The sequence below is a fragment of the Macaca fascicularis genome, chromosome 16 (assembly GCF_037993035.2).
Source record: "Macaca fascicularis isolate 582-1 chromosome 16, T2T-MFA8v1.1".
Taxonomy (NCBI): Eukaryota; Metazoa; Chordata; class Mammalia; order Primates; family Cercopithecidae; genus Macaca; species Macaca fascicularis.
The window spans coordinates 63,780,623-63,802,804 of record NC_088390.1 but is presented as its reverse complement, the minus strand read 5'-3'; the positions used below and the strand labels follow the sequence as shown (position 1 = coordinate 63,802,804).

At 44.8% G+C, this 22,182-nt stretch overlaps 1 protein-coding gene across 5 annotated transcripts in view; it reads left to right on the top strand.

The window, feature by feature from the left end:
- EZH1 (enhancer of zeste 1 polycomb repressive complex 2 subunit) overlaps positions 1-22,182 on the top strand; it is a 45,384-nt gene that overhangs the window by 424 nt on the left and 22,778 nt on the right. For 2 of the 5 annotated variants that reach the window (XM_074019676.1, XM_005584273.4), the window contains exons 2-6: positions 13,310-13,400; positions 14,952-15,079; positions 16,164-16,292; positions 19,769-19,888; positions 21,287-21,407. Coding sequence is in view for 3 of the 5 variants with exons in the window: in XM_005584273.4 (XP_005584330.1) it covers positions 14,963-15,079; positions 16,164-16,292; positions 19,769-19,888; positions 21,287-21,407 (487 nt within the window). In the remaining 2 variants the exon portion in view is untranslated. The remainder of the gene's footprint in view (positions 1-13,309; positions 13,401-14,951; positions 15,080-16,163; positions 16,293-19,768; positions 19,889-21,286; positions 21,408-22,182) is intronic. The other 3 variants (XM_074019677.1, XM_005584274.4, XM_065531613.1) reach the window with 2 other exon arrangements.

Below are 22,182 nucleotides of genomic sequence, written 5' to 3'. Positions count from 1 at the left end.
GCTGTGCTTGGGTGGGGGCTAGAGACCGGGGCTGATCTTGCGATGGCTTTCGGGGCTGTTGAGGAGGGGGTAGCAGTAAAAACAGGGCCGGGACTAGGGTGAGGTGAGTGAGTCAGGCTCCCAAGGCACAAAGTGTAAAGGAATACTGACTCAGGGTCGTGCAAATGCAGTGAGCGCCTCCTCACGTGCGTCCTGGGTGCCTCGGTCCCCTCGCCTGGGCCTGGCCCTGAGCAAGAATCTCCTTCACTCCAGACTTTTGGTCTCACGCCAATGATCGCTCACCCCCACCATTCTCCCGAGGATCAAATGATATAAATAAAAGTGCCTCGAAGCAAAGACAAGGTGTTGTATTTGGGACATGCCTGTTAGGAAATGTGGGACAAACTTTTATTTCAATAAAAAGTGACTACTGAGGAATTGTTTCTTGAGCAGGGAAGGGAAGGGATGCCTGAAGGATGTTAGTGCCCCCAGGGAATGTGAAGGAATATGGAGGGTGAAATGTAGGGTTGTAAATGGTGTAGCCCAGGCCGATAGGAACCTGACGCTTGGCAGGGGAGGATGTCAAAGAGCTCAGGCAGACTAGCAATTAGGGGTGTGCAAGGATGGCATTGAAAACGTGGGTCTCCTCCGCGTTTGCTGCCATGCTGCCGTTGAATAGAAAAATTCCCACACTCAGTGTTTTTTAAGTTTAGGAAGCTGATATTGAAGGAGGTTTCTAGCCTGAGAGGTGCTAACCCTATTAGAGGTTTCTGTGAAAGCTTGTCTATTTTAAGTCTCGGAATCCCCAGATATGCCATTGATAAAAGAGATTACTTACATAGGAGAGAGTGTGTGTTAGGAGATAAGTACTTTAGGCTGGGCTCGGTAGCTCACATCTGAAATCCCAGCGTTCGGGAGGCCCAGGCAGGAGAATAGCTTGAGCCCAGGAGTTTGGGATCAGCCCAGGCAACAATAGTGAGACCTCATCTCTACAAACAAACAAACAAACAAACAAACAAAAAAACTAGCCAGGTGTGGTGGGCTTCTTCTATAGTCCCAGCTCCCAGCTACTTGGGAGGCTGAAGCAGGAGTATTGCTTGAGACTGGGAGGTCAAGGTTACAGTGAGCTCTGATCCCGCCACTGCACTCCAGTCTGGGTGACAGCGCGTGAGACCCTGTCTCAAGGAAAAAAAAAAAAAATGGGCGCAGTGGCTCATGCCTGTAATCCCAGCACTTTGGGAGGTTGAGGTGGATGGATCATTTGAGCCCAGGAGTTTGAGACCAGCCTGGGCAACATGGTGAAACTCCATCTCTACTAAAAATACAAAAATTAACCAGGTGTGGTGGCACACGCCTGTAGTCCCAGCTACTCGGGAGGGCTGAGGCATTAGAATCGCTTGAACCTGGGAAGTGGCAGTGAGCCGAGATGGCGCCACTGCACACCAGCCTGGGTAACAGAGTGAGACTCTGTCTCAAAAAAACAAAAAAGAGGCCAGGCACAGTGGCTCAGGCCTGTAATCCCAGCGCTTTGGGAGGCCGAAGCAGGCGGATCAGTTGAGGTTAGGAGTTCGAGAGCAGCCTGGGCAACATGACGAAACTCCTTCTCTACAAAAAAATATAAGAATTAGCTGAGTGTGCTGGTGGGTGCCTGTAATCCCAGCTATTCAGGGGGCTGAGGCACAAGAATTGCTTGAACCCGGGAGGTGGAGGTTGCAGTGAGCCAACATTGCACCACTGCACTCCAGCATGGGTGACAGAGAAAGATTCTGTCTCAAAAAAAAAAAAAAAAGGGAGAGAGAAGTATTTAAAAATGCACATACATAATAGGAGAAAGGACCATTTATAAAACTGTAATAATGCTATCATTGTCAAGGTTTATGCTTAGTGTTGTGTATCACAAACATAATGAGTCAACTCCAAAGGCAGGGATGTATGTTTTATTCAATGATGTACCCCAAACACCTAAAACAGTAACACATAGTAGACACTACTATTAAGTATAATAGTAGGTGCTCAACATATATTTGTGGAATAAATTGTGGGGAAATTTCTGGCACTGGGAGTCAGGTGATCTGGATGCTAGTGTTGTCAGTAACTGGCAGAGTACTTGTATGTCAATCGTGGAACTTGATGCTAAGGCCCAGCTTAAAATTCCTTAAAGTGTAAATGACTTCTTCATTAGTGCCCTCTGAAACAGCACTAGAGGCCGGGCTTGATGGCTCACACCTATAATCCCAGCACTTTGGGAGGATGAGGCTGGTGGATCACCTGAGGTCGGGAGTTCAAAACCAGCCTGGCCAATATATGGTGAAACCCCATCTCTAAAATACAAAAAATTAGTCAGGCATGGTAGCGGACACCTATAATCCTAGCTCTTGGGAGACTGAGGTGGGAGAATCGCTTGAACTCGGGAGTGGGAGGTTGCAGTGAGATCACGCCACTGCACTCCAGCCTGGACACAAAAGAGTGAGACTCCGTCTCAGGGAAAAAAAAAAAAAAAGAGACAACACTAGAATGAGGCTGGAACTAAAAATGAAATTTTACTCCCAAGGAGACATTTGGGAGAAGGGAAAGATGAGAAAAATGTGGTCGGGCTTGTTACTTATATATTTGCCTTTGAATTATACCTTCAAACAACCGATTTCAGTCTAGACATGTGGCTCACGCCTGTAATCCCCGTACTTTGGGAGGCTAAGGTGGGCAGATCACTTGAGTTCAGGAGTTTGAGACCAGCTTGGGCAACATGACAAAACTCTGTCTCTACAAAAACATTACAAAAATTAGCTGGGCCTAGTGGTGTGGGCCTGTAGTCTCAGCTACTCAGGAGGCTGAGTAGGGAGGATTGGTTGAACCCGGGAGGCAGAGGTTGCAAGCCACTGCATTCCAGTCTGGGCAACAGAGCAAGACGCTGTCTCAAAATCAAAACAAAATAAGAAACCGATTCAGAATATTAATTTTGTCTATTTTTAATTCCTAGGATCTGAAACCTGGCTTCCTTACTCTATAGGCAACAGTTCCTTCCCTTTGATTTGCTCTTTATATGAAACATGTAACAATTCATGTCATTAAGTATGTCTTTTTCTGGTCTTGGACTAAGTTTAAAAAGTTTCACTTTGGGTCCCCCACACTGTGGCTCACGCCTATAATCCCATCTCTTTGGGAGGAGGCCGAGGGATTGATCACTTGAAGCCAGGAGTTTGGGACCAGCCTGTCCAACACAGTGAAACCCCATTTCTACAATTAGCTGGGCCTGGTGGCACACACCTGTCATCCCAGCTACTTGGGAGGCTGAGGAACGAGAATCCCTTGAACCTGGGAGGCGGAGGTTGCAGTGAGCGGAGATGGCGTCACTGTACTCTAGCCTGGGCGACAGAGGGAGACCCTGTCTCAAAAAAAAAGTTTCCACTTTGTTCACTAGTAGCATCCCAGAAAAGATTTGAGGTAGCAACACTAAAAACACACTAATTCCATTTCTACATAGAATAAAATAAAGAGAAAAGGGAGAACAATGTGTGGAGAAAAGTGAAGATAATTAGATAAGTTGGGATTGAGGGGAAGGGTTAAAAGTTAAAAAAAAGAAAAATTGTGCTTCTCCATTCTGGAAAGTCCCTCGCTTTTCGTTTGTTTGTTTTCTGTCCAAACTGTGTACATATTAGATTCTTTCCTACTCTTTAGTCTATCGGTCAGTCATCAGTTGGGACTTGAGTACACTACACCCTAAAGTCATGAGTTACTTAATGGGTAGTTGGAGTTCAGTATCTTTAGTGTGTTTTATTCTCTAACTCACCTACCCTACTAATTTGATTCAAAATAGATGAAAAAGTCTTATTTTTATTGGACGGTATGAGCAGTCACTAAATGCAGTACAGTATTAAACTTTGGGCTGACATAGTACAGAACCAGTCAAGATAGTGCTCTGACCTGTTAGGAGATTTCTTTTACTCTTCCAAGTCAGCGTTCTGGCTGGGCACAGTGGCTCACATCTGTAATCTCAACACTTTGGGAGGCTGAGGCAGGGGGATTGCTTCAAGTCAGGAGTTCAAGGCCTGCCCGGGAAACACCATAAGATCTTGTAGGCTGAGGCCAGGCGCAGTGGCTCACGCTTGTAATCCCAGCACTTTGGGAGGCCGAGGCAGGTGGATCACAAGGTCAGGAGATCGAGACCACGGTGAAACCCTGTCTCTACTAAAAATACAAAAATTAGCAGGGGCAGAGGTTGCAGAGAGCCGTTATTGCACCAATGCACTCCAGCCTGGTGACAGAGTGAGACTCTGTCTCAAAAACAAACAAAGAGAAATAGGCCGGGCACGGTGGCTCACGCCTGTAATCCCAGCACTTTGGGAGGCGGAGATGGGTGGATCATGAGGTCAGGAGATCGAGACCATCCTGGCTAACACGGTGAAACCCCGTCTCTACTAAAAATACAAAAAAATTAGCTGGGCGTGGTGGCGGGCGCCTGTAGTCCCAGCTACTCTGGAGGCTGAGGCGGGAGAATCGAGTGAACCCAAGAGGCGGAGCTTGCAGTGAGCCAAGATCGTGCCACTGCAATCCAGCCTGGGCAGCAGAGCGAGGTTCCGTCTCAAATAAATAAATAAATAAAAATAAAAAAATAAAAATCTATAGTGCCATCTGCCTCCAAAGTCTTACTTAGCCTTGCTGGTTAATAAAATTATTATTTAAGAGAAAGGAGCAAAGACACTGAATTTGCCCCTAAGACAAAGAAGCTATTTCTGCAAAGGGACACCTTATGTAAATGAAAAAATTTAATAGTTTGGAACTTTTGTATTCTGATCTCAGTCTCTCTAAGTTTAAGAACATTGTTCCTTAAATTTTTTTTTTTTTTTTTTTTTGAGACGGAGTCTCACTTTGTCACCCAGGCTGGAGTGCAGTGGAGCCATCTCAGCTCACTGCAAGCTCTGTCTCCTGGGTTCACGCCATTCTTCTGCCTCAGCCTCCTGAGTAGCTGGGACTACAGGCACCCATCACCATGCCCAGCTAATTTTTTATATTTTTAGTAGAGACGGGGTTTCACCATGTTAACCAGGATGGTCTCAATCTCCTGACCTCGTGATCTGCCTTCCTCAGCCTCCCAAAGTGCTGGGATTACAGTCATGAGCCACGGTGCCCTGCTGTTCCTTAAATTTTTTATTGCCATACAATTTCAGTAATGTTTTCCCATTTCCACCTAGTGACAGACTACATTCTGGTTTTAGCCTTTGCAGCAAATTGAGATCCAGCTTTCTGGGGAAAGATTTCCACATTTTTATAGCCTTCTTTTCCTGTAGAGATATGACACGTAAATAAAGTGGTTCGTATTTCCAATGATTAATCTTTTTAAAAAGTAAACTGTTACTTTTTAGAATAGTTTGTTTTTTAAGAAAGAAAAAAAAAAAGAATAGTTTGTTTGTTTTTGGTTTGTTCGAAACAGGATCTCACTCTGTCACCCAGGCTGGAGTGCAGTGGCGCAGTCACAGCTTGCTTCTGCAGCCTTGATTGTGCGGCCTCAATCTGTCTTCTTACCCCAGCCTCCCTGGTAGCTGGGACTAGAAGCACACGCCGCCATGCCCAACTAATTTTTGTTTTTTTTTGTTTTTTGTTTTTTTTTTGTAGAGATAGGATCTCACCATGTTGTTCAGGCTGGTCTCGAACAACGGGGCCCAAGAGATCCACCTGCCTCAGCCTCCGAAAGTGTTGGGATTTCAGGCACGAGTCACCACGCCTGCCCTAGAATAGTTTTAGATTTATTTTTAAAATTGTAGGCTGGGCACGGTGGCTCACGCCTGTAATCCCAGCACTTTGGGAGGCTGAGGCGGGTGGATCACCTGAGGTCAGGAGTTCAAGACCAGCCTAGGTAACATGGCGAAACCCCGTCTCTACTAAAAATGCAAAAATTAGCTTGGCACTGTGGCATGTGCCTGTAATCCCAGCTACTTGGAAGGCTGAGGCAGGGGAATCGCTTGAGCCCAGAAGGTGGAGGTTGCAGTGAGCCGAGATTGTGCCATTACACTCCAGCCTGGGCGACAGAGTGAGACTCTGTCTCAAAAAAAAAAAAAAAAAAATTATAAAGCTAGTGTAGGGAGTTCCTGTAAATCCACATCCAGTTTCCGCTATTAATAACATCTTATATTAGTATACATGTAACATTTGTTACAGCTAATGAGCCACTATTGATTATATTATTATACTTATTCATTCCAAATTTACTTGAGTTAAAAAAAAAAAAAAACAGGTGGAATTGCCTGCAGATTTTTAATAGTAAATGTCTAGAAAATACTGACTTGACCAAGACTTATTTTTTTAAGTCAGCTTTATTAAGGTAAAAATTTACATACAATAAATCCACCAACTTTATATAGTTCAGTGAGTTTTCATAAAAGTATATAGTCATGTAACTATCACCACCACTGAAGTCTAGGACATTTCATCATCCCAGGAAAGCTCCCTTGTGTTCCTTCCTATTTAATCTCTTACCCCACCTCAGCCCCTGGCAACCAGTGATCTGCTTTCTGTCACTAGATTTGCCCTTTCTAGATTTATTCTAGTAGAATACTTTTTTTTTTTTTAATAGAGACAGGGTCTCCCTATGTTGCCCAGGCTGGTCTCGAACTCCTGGGCTCAAGGGATCCTCATGCCTCAGCCTCCCAAAGTGTTGGGATTACAGATGTGAAGCCACGGCAACTGGCCAGTAGAACATCTTAAGTGGAATCATGTGCAGTTACTTGTGTCTTATTTTTTTCACTTAGCATAGTGCTTTTATTTTATTTTATTAGTATTAGTATTGAGACAGATTATTAGTATTATTAGTATTACTATTATTAGCATTAGTATTAGTATTATTAGTATTATTATTGAGACAGAGTCTCGCTCTGTTACCCAGGCTGGAGCACAGTGGCACGTTGTCAGATCACTGCAGTCTCCACCTCCCTGCAATCTCTTCCCCACTAGGTTCAAGTGATTCTCCTGCCTCAGCCTCCAAGCAGCTGTGATTACAGGTGCACGCCACCATGCCCGGCTAATTTTTGAATTTTTGTAGAGATGGGGCTTGACCATGTTAGCCAGGCTGGTCTCGAACTCCTGACCTCAAGTGATCTGCCTGCCTCGGCCTCCCAAAGTGCTGGGATTACAGGCGTGAGCCACTGCGCTCGACCAGCATAGTCTTTTAATGGTTTTGAGATGTGGTGTGAATGTATAGAAACTATTCATGGCTTTTTATTGCTGAGTAGTATTCTATTGTGTGTGTGTGTGTGTGTGTGTGTGTGTATACATATATCTAAGAAAGATGAGAGGCTGGGCGCCGTGGCTCAGGCCTGTAATCCCAGCACTTTGGGAGGCTGAGATGGGTGGATCACCTGAGGTCAGAAGTTCGAGACCAGCCTGGCCAACATGGTGAAACCTCGTCTCTACTTAAAATACAAAAAATTAGCTGGGTGTGGTGGTACGCACCTGTAATCCCACGTACTCAGGAGGCTGAGCCAGGAGAATCGCTTGAACCCGGGAGGTGGAGGTTGCATTGAGCTGAGATTGCACCATTGCACTCCCCAGACTGGGGGATAAGAGCGAGACTTCATCTCAAAAAAAAAAAAAAAAAAAAAAGATGAGAATACTGTTTGAAACAGACAGATATGATTAAAGTAAACACCTGAAACACAGCGATAGGACGAGTTTTCACAGCAGCTGGACCCTAACTAACAATTATCATATCAAAGTTAAAAAAAAGTGAACAAATAAAAAACTTAGCATTTACTAGAACAGGCAGATTTGGCGAGATGGATTCATTCATGTTGGGCAAAGGAATTTTTTTTATAGATAAATATATATGTACACACACACACGCACACACAACATTTTGCATCCATTAGCAAATCCATTGATATGTGTGTTGTTTTCACTTTTGGCTATTATAAATAAATATGAACATTTGTGTACAGATCTTTGTGGGGACATACGTTTTCAATTCTCTTGGATAAATAATTAGAAATTGTATGCCAGGTTCTGTGGTAAGTATATATTCAGCTTTAGTTTTGAAAAACTGGCAAACTGTCTTCCACAGTGGCTATACCACTTTGAATTCCTACCAGCAGCGTATGAGGATTCCAGTTGCTTCACGTCCTTACCAACAAGTGGTATTATCAGTCTTTTTTTATTTTAGCCATGGTAATGGTGTTTAATAGTATCTCATTGTAATTTTCATCTGCATTTCCCTAATGACTAATGATATGGAGCAACTTTTTGTGTGCTCATTTGCCATTCCTGTATCTTTTCTGGTGAAATAACTGTTCAAATTTCTACTCACTATTTTTTTTGTTTTTGAAATGGAGTCTTGCTCTGTGTCCCAGGCTAGAGTGCAGTGGCACGATTTCAGCTCACTGCAACCTCCACCTCCTGGGTTTAAGCAATTCTCCTCCTCAGCTTCCTGAGTAGCTGGGATTGCAGACACACGCCACCACGCCTGGCTAATTTTTGTATTTTTAGTAGAGACAGGGTTTCACAGTGTTGGTCAGGCTGGTCTCGAACTCTTGACCTTGTAATCTACCTGCCTCGGCCTCCCAAAGTGCTGGGATTAGAGATGTGAGCCACTGCATCTGGCCTTCTACTCACTTTTTATCGGTGATTTATCTTATTATTGAGCTATAGGACTTGCTTATATAAATAATTATTTTTTAATTTCTTGATCAAAACAGCATATGTTTTGGAGTTTATCTTCAATGTGTAGATGAACATAACGAAAGGCTCTTAAGTACTAGCTAAGTACCTAACTGGAATATAAGTGCTGTTTTGCATGTGTAAGTAACTAAAGAATAGATCTAGTAGAAATATAAAGTATTTTTTGTGTGCCACTCCCGTTGCCCAACATGAATGAATCCATCTCTCCAAATCTGCCTGTTCTAGTGAATGCTAAGTTTTTTATTTGTTCACTTTTTTTTAACTTTGATAGGATAATTGTTGGTTAGGGTCCAGCTGCTGTGAAAACTCATCTTATGGCTGTGTTTCAGGTGTTTATTTTAATCATATCTGTCTGTTTCAAACAGTATTCTCATCTTTCTTAGACACTTTGTGAGGACTGACCAACTGCCAAATAAACTTTTAGAGACATTGAAGACCCATTGAAAAGCCACGTAAGATAAATATTCGCTTATGGACACATGAGAGTCAAATATCACTCTAATTGTAAAAGGAGGAAGTGTGGCTTACTTTATATTGTAATTCGTTAAATCTTAATGGCATTTTCATGTATATGTGTGTATTCCTCTGGCCAAATAAAACAGTTGAGTAAAATTAGAAATGGTGCCATTAATTATTGGATTATGATGATATATTTACTGTCATCTCTTGACAGACTATAGGAGATCACATTTTAGCTATAGCTCTTTTCTTTAATTAAAAACAAATGTATTCTTTATTTTTTTATGAGACAGAGTCTCACTCTGTCACCCAAGCTGGAGTTGGCAAGATCTTGGCTCAATGAAGTGAGTCCCTGCTTCCCAGGTTCAAGCAATTCTCTTGCCTCAGCCTCCCAAGTAGGTGTGTGCCAACATGGCTCGCTAAATTTTGTATTTTTAGTAGAGTCAGGGTTTCACCATGTTGGCCAGGCTGGTCTCGAACTCCTGGCCTCAAGTGATCCACCCGCCTCAGCCTCTCAAAGTGTTGGGATTATAGGCGTGAGCCACTGCAGCCAGCCAGACAAGACAGCAGCTGTAGATTATGTTCCATTCCGTTACTTAATCTTCTTTTTTCTTTTCTTTCCCTCCCTGCCTTTCTGTTTCCCTCCCTCCCTCCCTCCCTCCCTTCTTCCTTTCTTCTTTTCTTTTCTCTTCTTTTTTTGAGACCAAGTCTCACTCTGTCACCCAGGCTGGAGTGCAGTGGCACGATCTCAGCTCTTTGCAACCTCTGCCTCCCAGGTTCAAGTGATTCTCCTGCTTCAGCCTCCCAAGTAGCTGGAATTACAGGCATCCACCATCACACCTGGCTAATTTTTGTACATTTAGTAGAGACGGTGTTTCACCATGTTGGCCAGGCTGGTTTCGAACTCCTGACCTCATGTGATCCGCCTACCTCGGCCTCCCAAAGTGCTGGGATTACAGGTGTGAGCCACTGCACCCGGCCCTTCCTTCTTTCTTTCCTTACTTTTTTTTTTTTTTTTGACAAGGCCTCACTCTGTCACCCAGGCTGGAGTATAGTGGCACGATCATGGCTCACTGCAGCCTCTATCTCCCCATGCTCAGGTGATTCTCCCAACTCAGCCTCCTGAGTAGCTGGGACTGACTGCAGGCACAGGCTACCAAGCCCGGGTAATTTTTGTAATTTTTTTTGTAGAGACTGGGTTTTGGCATGTTGCCCCAGCTGGAAATCTTCATTTTCAAATACATGGAGAAACCTAAGCTCACTATTTCAAAAAGCAAAATAGGAAAAAAGGAAAATGAATGCCAAAAAGGAACGGAAGAGGGATTGCAATTTAAAACCATTGTTTTGGCCGGGCGCGGTGGCTCATGCCTGTAATACCAGCACTTTGGGAGGCTGAGGCGGGCGAATCACTTGAGGCCAGGAGTTTCAGATCACGCTGGCCAACATGGTGAAACCTTGTGTCTACTAAAAATACAAAAATTGGCCGGGCATGGTGATGTAATGTCAGCTACTCAGGAGACTGAGGCACGAGAATCGTTTGAACCTGGGAAGTGGAGGCTGCAGTGAACTGAGATCGTGCCACTATACTCCAGCTTGGGTGACACAGCGAGACTCCGTCTCAAAAAAAAAAAATCCATGTGCGTGAGATATTATAATCATGAGCTTATTGTGGTATATGTGTGGTAATGGGTTAAATTTTGCTGTTTTCTTGTCCATGCTGATGACTTTTTTGTCTTTTTTTTGAGATGGAGTCTCACTCTGTCACCAGGCTGGAGTGCAGTGGCGCTGTCTCGGTTCACTGCAACCTCCACCTCCTGGGTTCAATCAATTCTCCTGCCTCAGCCTCCCAAGTAACTGGGAATACAGGCACCCGCCACCAGGCCTAGCTAATTTTTTGTATTTTCAGTAGAGACGAGATTTCACTATGCTGGCCAGGCTGGTCTCAATCTCTTGACCTCGTGATCCGCCTGCCTCAACCTTCCAAAGTGCTGAGATTACAGATGTCAGCCGCCCGGCCTTTTTTTTTTTTTTTTTTTTTGAGATGGAGTCTCGCTCTGTCACCCAGGCTGGAGTGCACTGGTTCTATCTCAGCGCACCGTAAGCTCCACCTCCCGGGTTCACACCTTTCTCCTGCCTCAGCCTCCCCAGTAGCTGGGACCACAGGCGTCTGCCACCATGCCGGGCTAATTTTTTGTAGTTTTAGAAGAGACGGGGTTTCACCATGTTAGCCAGGATGGTCTGGATCTCCTGACCTCGTGATCTGCCCGCCTTGGCCTCCCAAAGTGCTGGCTGAGATGACAGGCATGAGCACCCAGATTTTTTTTTTTTTTTTTTTTGAGACAGTTTTGCTCTTGTTGCCCAAGCTGAAGTACAGTGGCGCAATCTCGGCTCACTGCAACCTCCGCCTCCCAGGTTCAAGTGATTCTCCTGCCTCAGCCTTCCAAGTAGCTGGGACTACAGGCATGCACCACCACACCTGGCTAATTTCTTCTTTTTTTTTTTTTGAGACAGAATCTCGCTCTGTCACCCAGGCTGGAGAGCAGTGGCATGATCTCAGCTCACTCTAGCCTCTGCCTCCCAGGTTCAAGTGATTCTCTTGCCTCAGCCTCCCAAGTAGCTGGGATTACAAACATGCACCACCATGCCCAGCTAATTTTTGTATTTTTAGCAGAGACGGGGTTTCATCATGTTGGCCCGGCTGGTCTTGAACTCCTGACCTCAGATGATCCACCTGCCTTGGCCTCCCAAAGTGCTGCGATTCCAGGTGTGAGCCACCGTGCCTCTACTAAATTTTTGTATTTAGTAGAGACAGGGTTTCACAATGTTGGTCAGGATGGTCTCGAACTCCTGACCTCAGGTGATCCACCCGCCTTGGCCTCCGAAAGTGTTGGGATTACAGGCGTGAGCCACCGCGCCCACACGATTTCTTTTTTTTTTTTGGAGATACAGACTATTGTTCTGTTGCCCAGGCTGGATTTCAGTGGCACAATCATAGCTCACTTTAGTCTTGAACTCCTGGGCTCATGTGATTCTCCTACCTCAGCTGGGACTACAAGCATCTGCCACTATAGCCAGTTTATTTTCTATTAATGTATTTATTTATTTGTTTTTTGAGAACGAGTTTCGCTCTCGTTGCCCAGGCTGGAGTGCAATGGTGCAATCTTGGCTCATCACAACTTCTGCCTCCCGGGTTCAAGCAATTCTCCTGCCTCAGCCTCCAGAGTAGCTGGGATTACAGGCATGCACCACCACGCCCGGCTAATTTTGTATTTTTAGTAGAGACAGGGTTTCTCCGTGTTGGTCAGGCCGGTCTCGAACTCCCAACCTCAGGTGATCCACCCGCCTCAGCCTTTCTTAGAGTCCCAAAGTGTTGGAATTATAGGCACGAGCTGTTGCACGTGGCCTGATCATTTCTTTTTGTTTTTCTTTTTTTTGAGACAGAGTCTCACTCTGTTGCGCAGGCTGGAGTACAGGGGCGCAATCTCAGTAGCTCACTCTAGCCTTGATCTCCTGGGCTCAAGTGATCCTCCCGCCTAAGCTTCTTGAGTAGCCCAAACTACAGGCACGCACCACCATGCCCAGATGATGTTTTTTATTTTTAATAGAGATGAGGTCTCACTATGTTACCCAGGCTTGTATCAAACTCCTGAGCTCAGGCTATCCTCTTAGCTTGGCCTCCCAAAGTGCTGGGATTACAGATGTAAGCCACTGCACCCAGCCTCTTTTCCTTTAAACAATGACAAAAACAATAGCAAAAGAAAACTTTGAAAAATAGAGAGAGGATCTGACCGTGTTGGCCAAGCTAATCTCAAACTCCTGGCATCTTAGCAACCCTCCCACCTCGGCCTCCCAAAGCCAGGCATGATGGTGGGCGTCTGTAATCCCAGCTACTCAGGAGGCTGAGGCAGGAGAATGGCGTAAACCCGGGAGGCGGAGCTTGCAGTGAGCTGAGATCCGGCCACTGCACTTCAGCCTGGGTGACAGAGTGAGACTCAGTCTCAAAAAAAAAAGAAAAATATAATTTAATAAAGTAAAGGGCCTCTTCCCAAATGGCATCAAGTATTATAGAGACCTGTCTTAGACATACAAAAATAGTAGGAGAAACCTTGAAGTCTTCCTGATTCTGGGGGAAAATCCTACCGAGGGTTTCAGGGTCTAACTTGCCGCACTAACTTAATAGAACCACTGTCTGTTCTCTTTTGAAAAGCTGGACATCTGTTCTGCTGTTGTGTCTTGCCATTCTCCTGAAGAACAGAGGCACACCGTAATACCCAACACTTCCCCTTGCATTCTATGAGGTAGGTAAAGTATATTATAATACATACTTCTTTAAAACGTTGAACCTTAATTCAAATACCAAAAAAGGGAGGATTTGCATTGCTATTTCCATATGTCTTGCTGCTGACTTGGAGATGAGATTATACTGCTGTCATATCCTACTTTTACTGCTAGGCATGTGGTAGATTTAGACAATTTGGCAGTATGGTTTTGTAACATAGGTGGGTCTTTCCATGAAACCCTTGGATGCAAACTTGGTTCTTGCTGACCACTTCTCTTACTCAAAGTAAAGAGAAGACTTACATATCTTGAAGTAATCCAAGTTCCTAGTAACTGTGGGAGAACTTCTTGAGTGGTAAATTAAAAACAAGATACCACAGGAGGACAGAGGCTAAGCTTTTTGGTAATTGGACCAGAAATTGCTAATGTGAAATGTTGTTGTTTTTTTGTTTTTGTTTTTGTTTTCGTTTTTGCTTTGAGATGAAGTCTTGCTCTGTTGCCCAGGCTGGAGTGCAGTGGTACGATCTCGGCTCACTGCAACCTCTGCCTCCCAGGTTCAAGCCATTCTCCTGCCTCAGCCTCCTGAGTAGCTGGGATTACAGGCGTGTGCCACCACACCCGGCTAATTTTTGTATTTTTAGTAGAGACAGGGTTTCAGCATGTTGGCCAGGCTGGTCTTGAACTCCTGACCTTGTGATCCACCCGCCTTGGCCTCCCAAAGTGCTGGGATTACAGGCATGAACCACCACACCAGGCCATTTTTTTTGCGGGGGGATGGAGTCTTACTTTGTCACCCAGGCTGGAGTGCAGTTGCGCGATCTTGGCTCACTGCAACTTCTGCCTCCCAGGTTCAAGCCATTCTCGTGTCTCAGCTTCCCACGTAGCTGGGATTACAGGCACAAGCCACCATGCCTGGCTAATTTTTTTGTTGTTGTTTTGTTTTGTTTTGTTTTGTATTTTTAGTAGAGATGGGGTTTCGCTATGTTAGCCAGGCTGGTCTCGAACTCCTGACCTCAGAAGATCTGCCCACCTTGGCCTCCCAAAGTGCTGGGATTACAGGCATGAGCCACCATGCCTGGACTTGTTTTTTGTTTTTTTGTTTTGTTTTGTTTTGCTTTTTGAGACAAGGTCTCTCACTGTCACCCAGGCTGAAGTGCAGTGGCGTGGTCACGGCTCACTGCAGCCTTGACCTCCTGGGCTCAAGCAGTCCTCCCACATCAGCCTCCTGCGTAGCTGGGACTACAGGCACTCGCCAGCACACCTGGCTAATTTTTGTATTTTCTGTTTCACCATGTTGCCCAAGGTGATCTCAAATGCCTGGGCTCAAGTAGTGCTCCCACCTCGGCCTCCTAAAGTGTTGGGATTACAGGCATGAGCCACTGCCTCTTTTTTTTAAATTGAAACTTTTTGTTGAACTCACACATTTGGGTTCTTTAAATTTATGTTTTTATGAGTAAATTTAATGGGAATGAAAGCATAATTGATTTTTTTTTTTTTTTTTTTTTTTTGTATTTGAGGAGTGCTTCATTTCCAGGCGATGAAATGCTAATTCTCATCTCTGTCTCTCTTAGATTACAGCAAGATGGAAATACCAAATCCCCCTACCTCCAAATGTATCACTTACTGGAAAAGAAAAGTGAAATCTGAATATATGCGACTTCGACAACTTAAACGGCTTCAGGCAAATATGGGTGCAAAGGTAAAAAAATAATTCCCAAGTGAAAGTTTATGTATTTCAATATACTGATCCAATGTAAAGGGGTTGGAATTTTTTTTTAACTTTCGTTTTGAAATCTTAACAGGGCCAGGCGCAGTGGCTCACACCTGTAATCTCAGCACTTTGGGAGGCTGAGGCAGGTGGATCACCTGAGGTCAGGACTTCGAGACCAGCCTGTCCTACCTGATGAAACCCCATCTCTACTAAAAGTACAAAAATTAGCCAGGCGTGGTGTCGTGCGCCTGTAATCCCAGCTACTCGGGAGACTGAGGCAGGAGAATTGCTTGAACCCAGGAGGTGGAGGTTGCAGTGAGCCGAGATGGTGCCACTGCACTCCTGCCTGGGTGACAGAGCAAGACTCCATCTCAAAAAAAAAAAAAAAACAAAAGGCCAGGCACGGTGACTCATGCCTATAATTCCAGCACTTTGGGAGGCTGTCGGGCAGATCACTTGAGGCCAGGAGTTTGAAACCAGCCTGGCCAACATGGTGAAACACCGTCTCTACCGAAAATACAAAAATTAGCCAGGTGTGGTGGTCTGTGCCTATAATCTCAGCTACTTGAGAGGCCGAGGTAGGAGAATCGCTTGAACCTAGGAGGCGGAGGTTGTGGTGAGCTGAGATCACACTACTACAATCCAGCCTGGGCGACAACAGAGCAAGACTCCCTCTCAAAAAAAAATAATGTATTTATTAATCAGTTAAGTAACAATGTATCTTTTTTTTTTTTTTTTTTTTTTTTTTTTGAGATGGAGTCTCGCTCTGTCGCCCAGGCTGGAGTGCAGTGGCCGGATCTCAGCTCACTGCAAGCTCCGCCTCCTGGGTTTACACCATTCTCCTGCCTCAGCTTCCTGAGTAGCTGGGACTACAGGTGCCCACCACCTCGCCCGGCTAGTTTTTTGTATTTTTTAGTAGAGACAGGGTTTCACTGGGTTAGCCAGGATGGTCTCGACCTCCTGACCTCGTGATCCGCCTGTCTCGGCCTCCCAAAGTGCTGGGATTACAGGCTTGCGCCACCGCATCCGGCCTAGTAACAATATATCTTAATCTTTTCCATGGCTTTGCTAGGCTTTGTATGTGGCAAATTTTGCAAAGGTTCAAGAAAAAACCCAGATCCTCAATGAAGAATGGAAGAAGCTTCGTGTCCAACCTGTTCAGTCGATGAAGCCTGTGAGTGGACACCCTTTTCTCAAAAAGGTACTTTTGGGAGTTTAAGCTCAGTCTTCCTCTCTTCCTTGGGCTTAAAGCTTTTTCCTATATTTGTGACTTTTTAGAGAGTGAATAAGTAAGACAAGGTATAGTGGCTCACACAAGTATTCCCAGCTATTTGGGAGGCTGAGGTGGGAAGATCGCTTGAGGTGAGGAATTTGAGACCAGCCTGGGCAACATAGACTGTGTCTCTAAAATTTTTTTAAGAAAATTAGCGAGACGTGGTGGTGCACACCTGTAGTCCCAGCTACTTGGGAGGCTGACGTGGAAGGATTGCTTGAGCCCAGAAGTTCAAGGCTGAAATAAACTATGATTTCACCACAACACTCCAGTCTGGGTGACAGAGAAAGACCCTATGTCTAAAAAAACAAAAAGGAAAGAAAGGAAATAAATAAATAAATAAGGTTAAGGTTAATAGATACAGTTATTTTAGTCAATTTTGAATTATTAAGATAGTAAATCTGTAGCTTCAAGAATAATCTTGGGGGCCGGGCACAGTGGCTCACACCTGTAATCTCAGCACTTTGGGAGGCTGAGGGAGATGGATCCACTTGAGGCCAGCAGTTCAAGACCAACCTGGCCAACATAGCAAAACACCGTCTCTACTAAAAATACAAAAGTTAACTGAGTGTGGTGGTGCATGCCTATAATCCCAGCTATTTGGGAGGCTGAGGCCTGAGAACCTCTTGAACCTAGGAGGCAGAAGTTGCAGTGAGCCAAGATCACGCCACTGCACTCCAGCCTGGGTGAAAGACTGAGACTGTCTCTCAAAAAAAAAAAAAAATAATAAATAAATAAAAGAATGTTCTAGTTAAGAAACTTTGGCAGGACGCGGTGGCTCACCCTGTAATCCCAGCACTTTGGGAGGCCAAGGCGGGTGGATCACCTGAGGTCAGGCGTTTGAGACCAGGCTGGCCAACCTGGTGAAACCCCATCTCTACTAATAGTACAAAAAAATTAGCCAGGCATCGTGGCGCACTTCTGTAATCCTAGCTACTAGGGATGCTGAGGCAGGAGAATCGCTGGAACCTGGGAGGTGGAGGTTGCAGTGAGCTGAGATGGCACCATCGCACTCCAGCCTGGGCAACAAGAGCAAAACACCATCTCCAAAAAAAAGAAACTTTATGAAAATAAATTATTATAATTATTATTATTTAGAGAGAAGATCTCACTGTGTCACCCAGACTGGAGTGCAGTGTCATTATCATAGCTCACTGTAACCTCCAACACCTGGGAAATAGATAATATTTTTCAAATATAAAAAGTAAATATTATCCAGGCATGGTAGTATATGCCTATAATCCCAGCTACTTGGGAGGCTGAGGTGGGAGAATCACTTGAACCCAAGAGTTCAAAGCTGCAGTGAGCTATGATCTCCAGCCTGGGTGACAGAGTGAGACTCTGTCTCTTAAAAAAAAAGAAAGCAGAAGCCGGGCACAGTGGCTCACGCCTGTAAACCCAGCACTTTGAGAGGCTGAGGCGGATGGATCACCTGAGGTCAGGAGTTCAAGACCAGCCTGGCCAACATGGTGAAACCTTGTCTCTACTAAAAATATAAAAATTAGCTGAGCATGGTAGTGTGCACCTGTAATCCCAGCTACTTGGGAGGCTGAGACAGAATTGCTTGTACCCGGGAGGTGGAGGTTGCAGTGAGCCAAGATTGTGCCACTGGGCAACAGAGTGAGACCCTACCTCAAAACAAAAAATAAAAAGTAGATGGTGTATTGAGAGCAAATATCTTTCCTGAATCAGAATGTTACTATAATTTCTATACCACTTTGCTTCTCCATGTACTATCCCTGTCACCTATGCAGCTAAGTTGATGTCCACTGTCTTAAAGTTTAGGTCTTCAGAAAACTTCCTCATCTCTCAGGACTTTCAGAGGCTCTTTATTGTTATGTACGACCCAAGTAGATGAACAGTTTGAGTTGGAGTAAACATCAGTTGAGTATGGGAAGTACTATGCTGAACTCTGTAGAGGACACAAAGGTGAAGAAGAGTCCCTGCTTTTGGCCGGGTGTAGTGGCTCACACCTGTAATCCCAGAACTTTGGGAGGCCAAGTCAGGATGATTGCTTGAGTCCAGGAGTTGAAGACCAACGTGGGCAATATTTAGTGAGACCCTGTCTCTACAAAAATAAATAAATAAAATTAGCTGGCTAACTGGATGTAGTAGCACATGCCTGTGATCCCAGCTGCTTGGGAGGCTGAGGTTGGAGAATGGCTTTAGCTTGGGAGGCAGAGGCTGCAGTGAGCTGTGATTGCACAACTGCTCTCAGCCTGGGCAACAGAGTGAGATCCTGTCTCAAAAAAAAAAAAAAAGAGTTTCTGCTTTTCACAGGTTTGCAGTCTATGGATTCCTTTTGCAAGATGATGTTATAAAACTCTCAATTTATTAATTTGTTTAAAAAATTTTTTTTTGTTTGAGATGGAGTCTCGCTCTGTCACCATGCTGGAGTGCAATGACGTGATCTTGGCTCACTGCAACCTCCACCTCCCGGGTTCAAGCGATTCTCCTGCCTCAGCCTCCCGAGTAGCTGGGACTACAGGCATGTGCCACCACGCCCAGCTAATTTTTTTTTTTTTTTTGAGACGAAGTCTCGCTCTGTCGCCCAGGCTGGAGTGCAGTGGTGCGATCTCCACTCACTGCCAGCTCCGCCTCCCGGGTTCACGCCATTCTCCTGCCTCAGCCTCCCGAGTAGCTGGGACTACAGGCACCCGCCACCATGCCCGGCTAATTTCTTTTTGTATTTTTAGTAGAGACGGGGTTTCACTGTGTTAGCCAGGATGGTCTCAATCTCCTGACCTCGTGATCCGCCCGTCTCAGCCTCCCAAAGTGCTGGGATTACAGGCGTGAGCCACCGCGCCCAGACTAATTTTTGTATTTTTAGTAGGGACTGGGTTTCACCATGTTGGCCAGGATAGTCTTAATCTCCTGACCTCGTGATCCACCTGCCTCGGTCTCCCAAAGTGCTAGGATTACAGGCATGAGCCACCATGCCTGGCCAAATTTTTTATAATTTTAAATGCCATCTGAATATTCTTAGTTTAATTTATTAGTTTGTAAGAACTAGAGGCTACTAAGATCATTTTTTTCTTTTTTTTTTTTTTTTCTTGAGATAGAGTCTCGCTCTGTCACCCAGGCTGGAGTGTAGTGGCTCACTCAACCTCCGCCTCCCAGGTTCAGGTGATTCTCATGCTTCAGCCTCCCAAATAGCTGGGATTACAGGCATGTACCACCATGCTCAGCTAATTTTTGCATTATGTTTTTGTAGAGATGGGGTTTCACCATGTTGGCCTGGCTGGTCTCGAACTGACTTCAAGTGATCCGCCTGTCTTGGCCTCCTGAAATGCTGGGATTACTGGCATGAGCCACTATGCCCGGCCAATTTTAGAAGGAAATTACATTTCTTTCTTGGGTTATATGCCCGTCTTTCCCTCTCCATGTCATTGCTTATATTTCAGTGTACCATAGAGAGCATTTTCCCGGGATTTGCAAGCCAACATATGTTAATGAGGTCACTGAACACAGTTGCATTGGTTCCCATCATGTATTCCTGGTCCCCTCTCCAGCAGAACTTTATGGTATGTATTGAAAGCACTGGGGTGGTTATTTAAACTGTATGATTATCTTATGTTGATATGCCAGAGCTCCTCTTAGGGTAAAGATTGTCTAACACTTAACAAAGCTAGGACATGCAGGGCAGAACAAGGTAATTAACTTATTCTAAACAATATATATTGCAAGTTATTCTAACTTGTCAGATTTTATGCTCTCTCATGTGTGCTTTGGAATTGATGCTGGTTCTTTTTTAAATGAATAAGATTGGGCAAGACTTTAATTTTCTCTTAGTACCTTGGCCCAATATTATGCACAGTTAAATGCAGTCTAAATCAGACTCTTGAGGCTTGAGCAGGTTGTCTGCTCCCTGTTGATGGAGTAATCCTTTCTGAATTCTCTAAATGCAAGATGCTACAAAAACAGCTGAGACAACAGACGTGCACACAGTCCTTTCATCTGGGCCTTTGTGCTGACTCCTATTAGGATTATTTGTGGTTTTGATAATCATTCCTCTCTAAATACTGCCATTGCTTATCATCTGCCTGGTGACAGATAGCCGTACTACTGGTTGGAATGAGGTCGAGGTTTATAGAAGGGAATCATCTCTTAGAATAAAACTTCAGAATAATTTTACTTGCTACTTGGGGATTTCAGAATGACTGTATTCTCTGCTGAGCACCTCACTCCCCCCAAATTATTTACTATTGTTTACTGCCAAAAAATATCCATAGCCTAGGCTGCAGTTGACTTTAGGTTCCCATTGAGTGTGACTGGCATGAGTTGTAATCATAATTTTTTTTTATTATTGGAGAATCTTAGTCCATTTTATAAAATACTCATGTCTTATGGTTACCCAGTTTATTTTGTAGTTAAATTGCACATCATAATCTTAGAAGCCTTCATTTTTATTTATCCGTCTATCTCTCTACTTATGAAAACAATTAGCAACTTTTTTTTTTTTTGAGATGGAGTCTAACTCTGTTGCCAGGCTGGAGTACAGTGGCATGATCTCAGCTTACTGCAACCTCCGCCTCCCAGGTTCAAACGATTCTCTTGCCTCAGCCTCCCTAGTAGCTGAGACTACAGGCGCACTCCACCATGCCCAGCTAATTTTTTGTATTTTAGTAGAGACAGGGTTTCACCATGTTGGCCAGAATGGTCTCAATCTCCTGACCTCGTGATCCGCCTGCCTCAGCCTCCCAAAGTGCTGGGATTACAGGCATGAGCCACCACGCTTGGCCCCATTTGAGGTTTTTCTGGCAAAACAAAATGGCCAGTGTTTAAAATGCAGGAAACTCTGGGACAAAGGCATTTTTCAGGAGACTCAAGCAGCAAACAAAGTTCAGCAAAGATTCCACTAAATAGGAAAGAGGAGATGCATGATGGCTTCATGGAATGAATCACATCTGGTTTGATTTCAGGTAGAAGATGAGACGGTTTTGTGCAATATTCCCTACATGGGAGATGAAGTGAAAGAAGAAGATGAGACTTTTATTGAGGAGCTGATCAATAACTATGATGGGAAAGTCCATGGTGAAGAAGGTAGCGGTACTGAACTCTTTGGGAGAAAATTTTGTTAGAATCAGGCCTCTTATTTGGTACCTCATCATCTCGCCATCTTGCTTTTATCTTCTGCCCCATGGGGCACACACTGAAGAATATTTCAATGTCATCACATGACTGGGAGTTAATTTTTTTTTTTTTTGAGACGGAGTTTTACTTTAGTTGCCGAGGCTGGAGTGCAGTGGCGCAATCTCGGCTCACTGCAATCTCTGCTTCCTGGTTTCAAGCAATTCTCCTGCCTCAGCCTCCCAAGCAGCTGGGACTACAGGTGTCTGCCACCACGCCCAGCTAATTTTTGTATTTTTAGTAGAGATGGGTTTTCACCATGTTGGTCAGGCTGGTCTCGTACTCCTGACCTCAGGTGATCCACCCACCTCGGCCTCCCAAAGTGCTGGGATCACAGGCATGAGCCACCATGCCTGGCCCAATTTTTTTTTTTTTTTTTTTATTTTTATTTTATTTTATTTTATTTTTTTTTTGAGACGGAGTCTCGCTCTGTCGCCCAGGCTGGAGTGCAGTGGCCGGATCTCAGCTCACTGCAAGCTCCGCCTCCCGGGTTCACGCCATTCTCCGGCCTCAGCCTCCTGAGTAGCTGGGACTACAGGCGCCCGCCACCTCGCCCGGCTAGTTTTTTGTATTTCTTAATAGAGACAGGGTTTCACCGTGTTAGCCAGGATGGTTTCGATCTCCTGACCTCGTGATCCGCCCGTCTCGGCCTCCCAAAGTGCTGGGATTACAGGCTTGAGCCACCGCG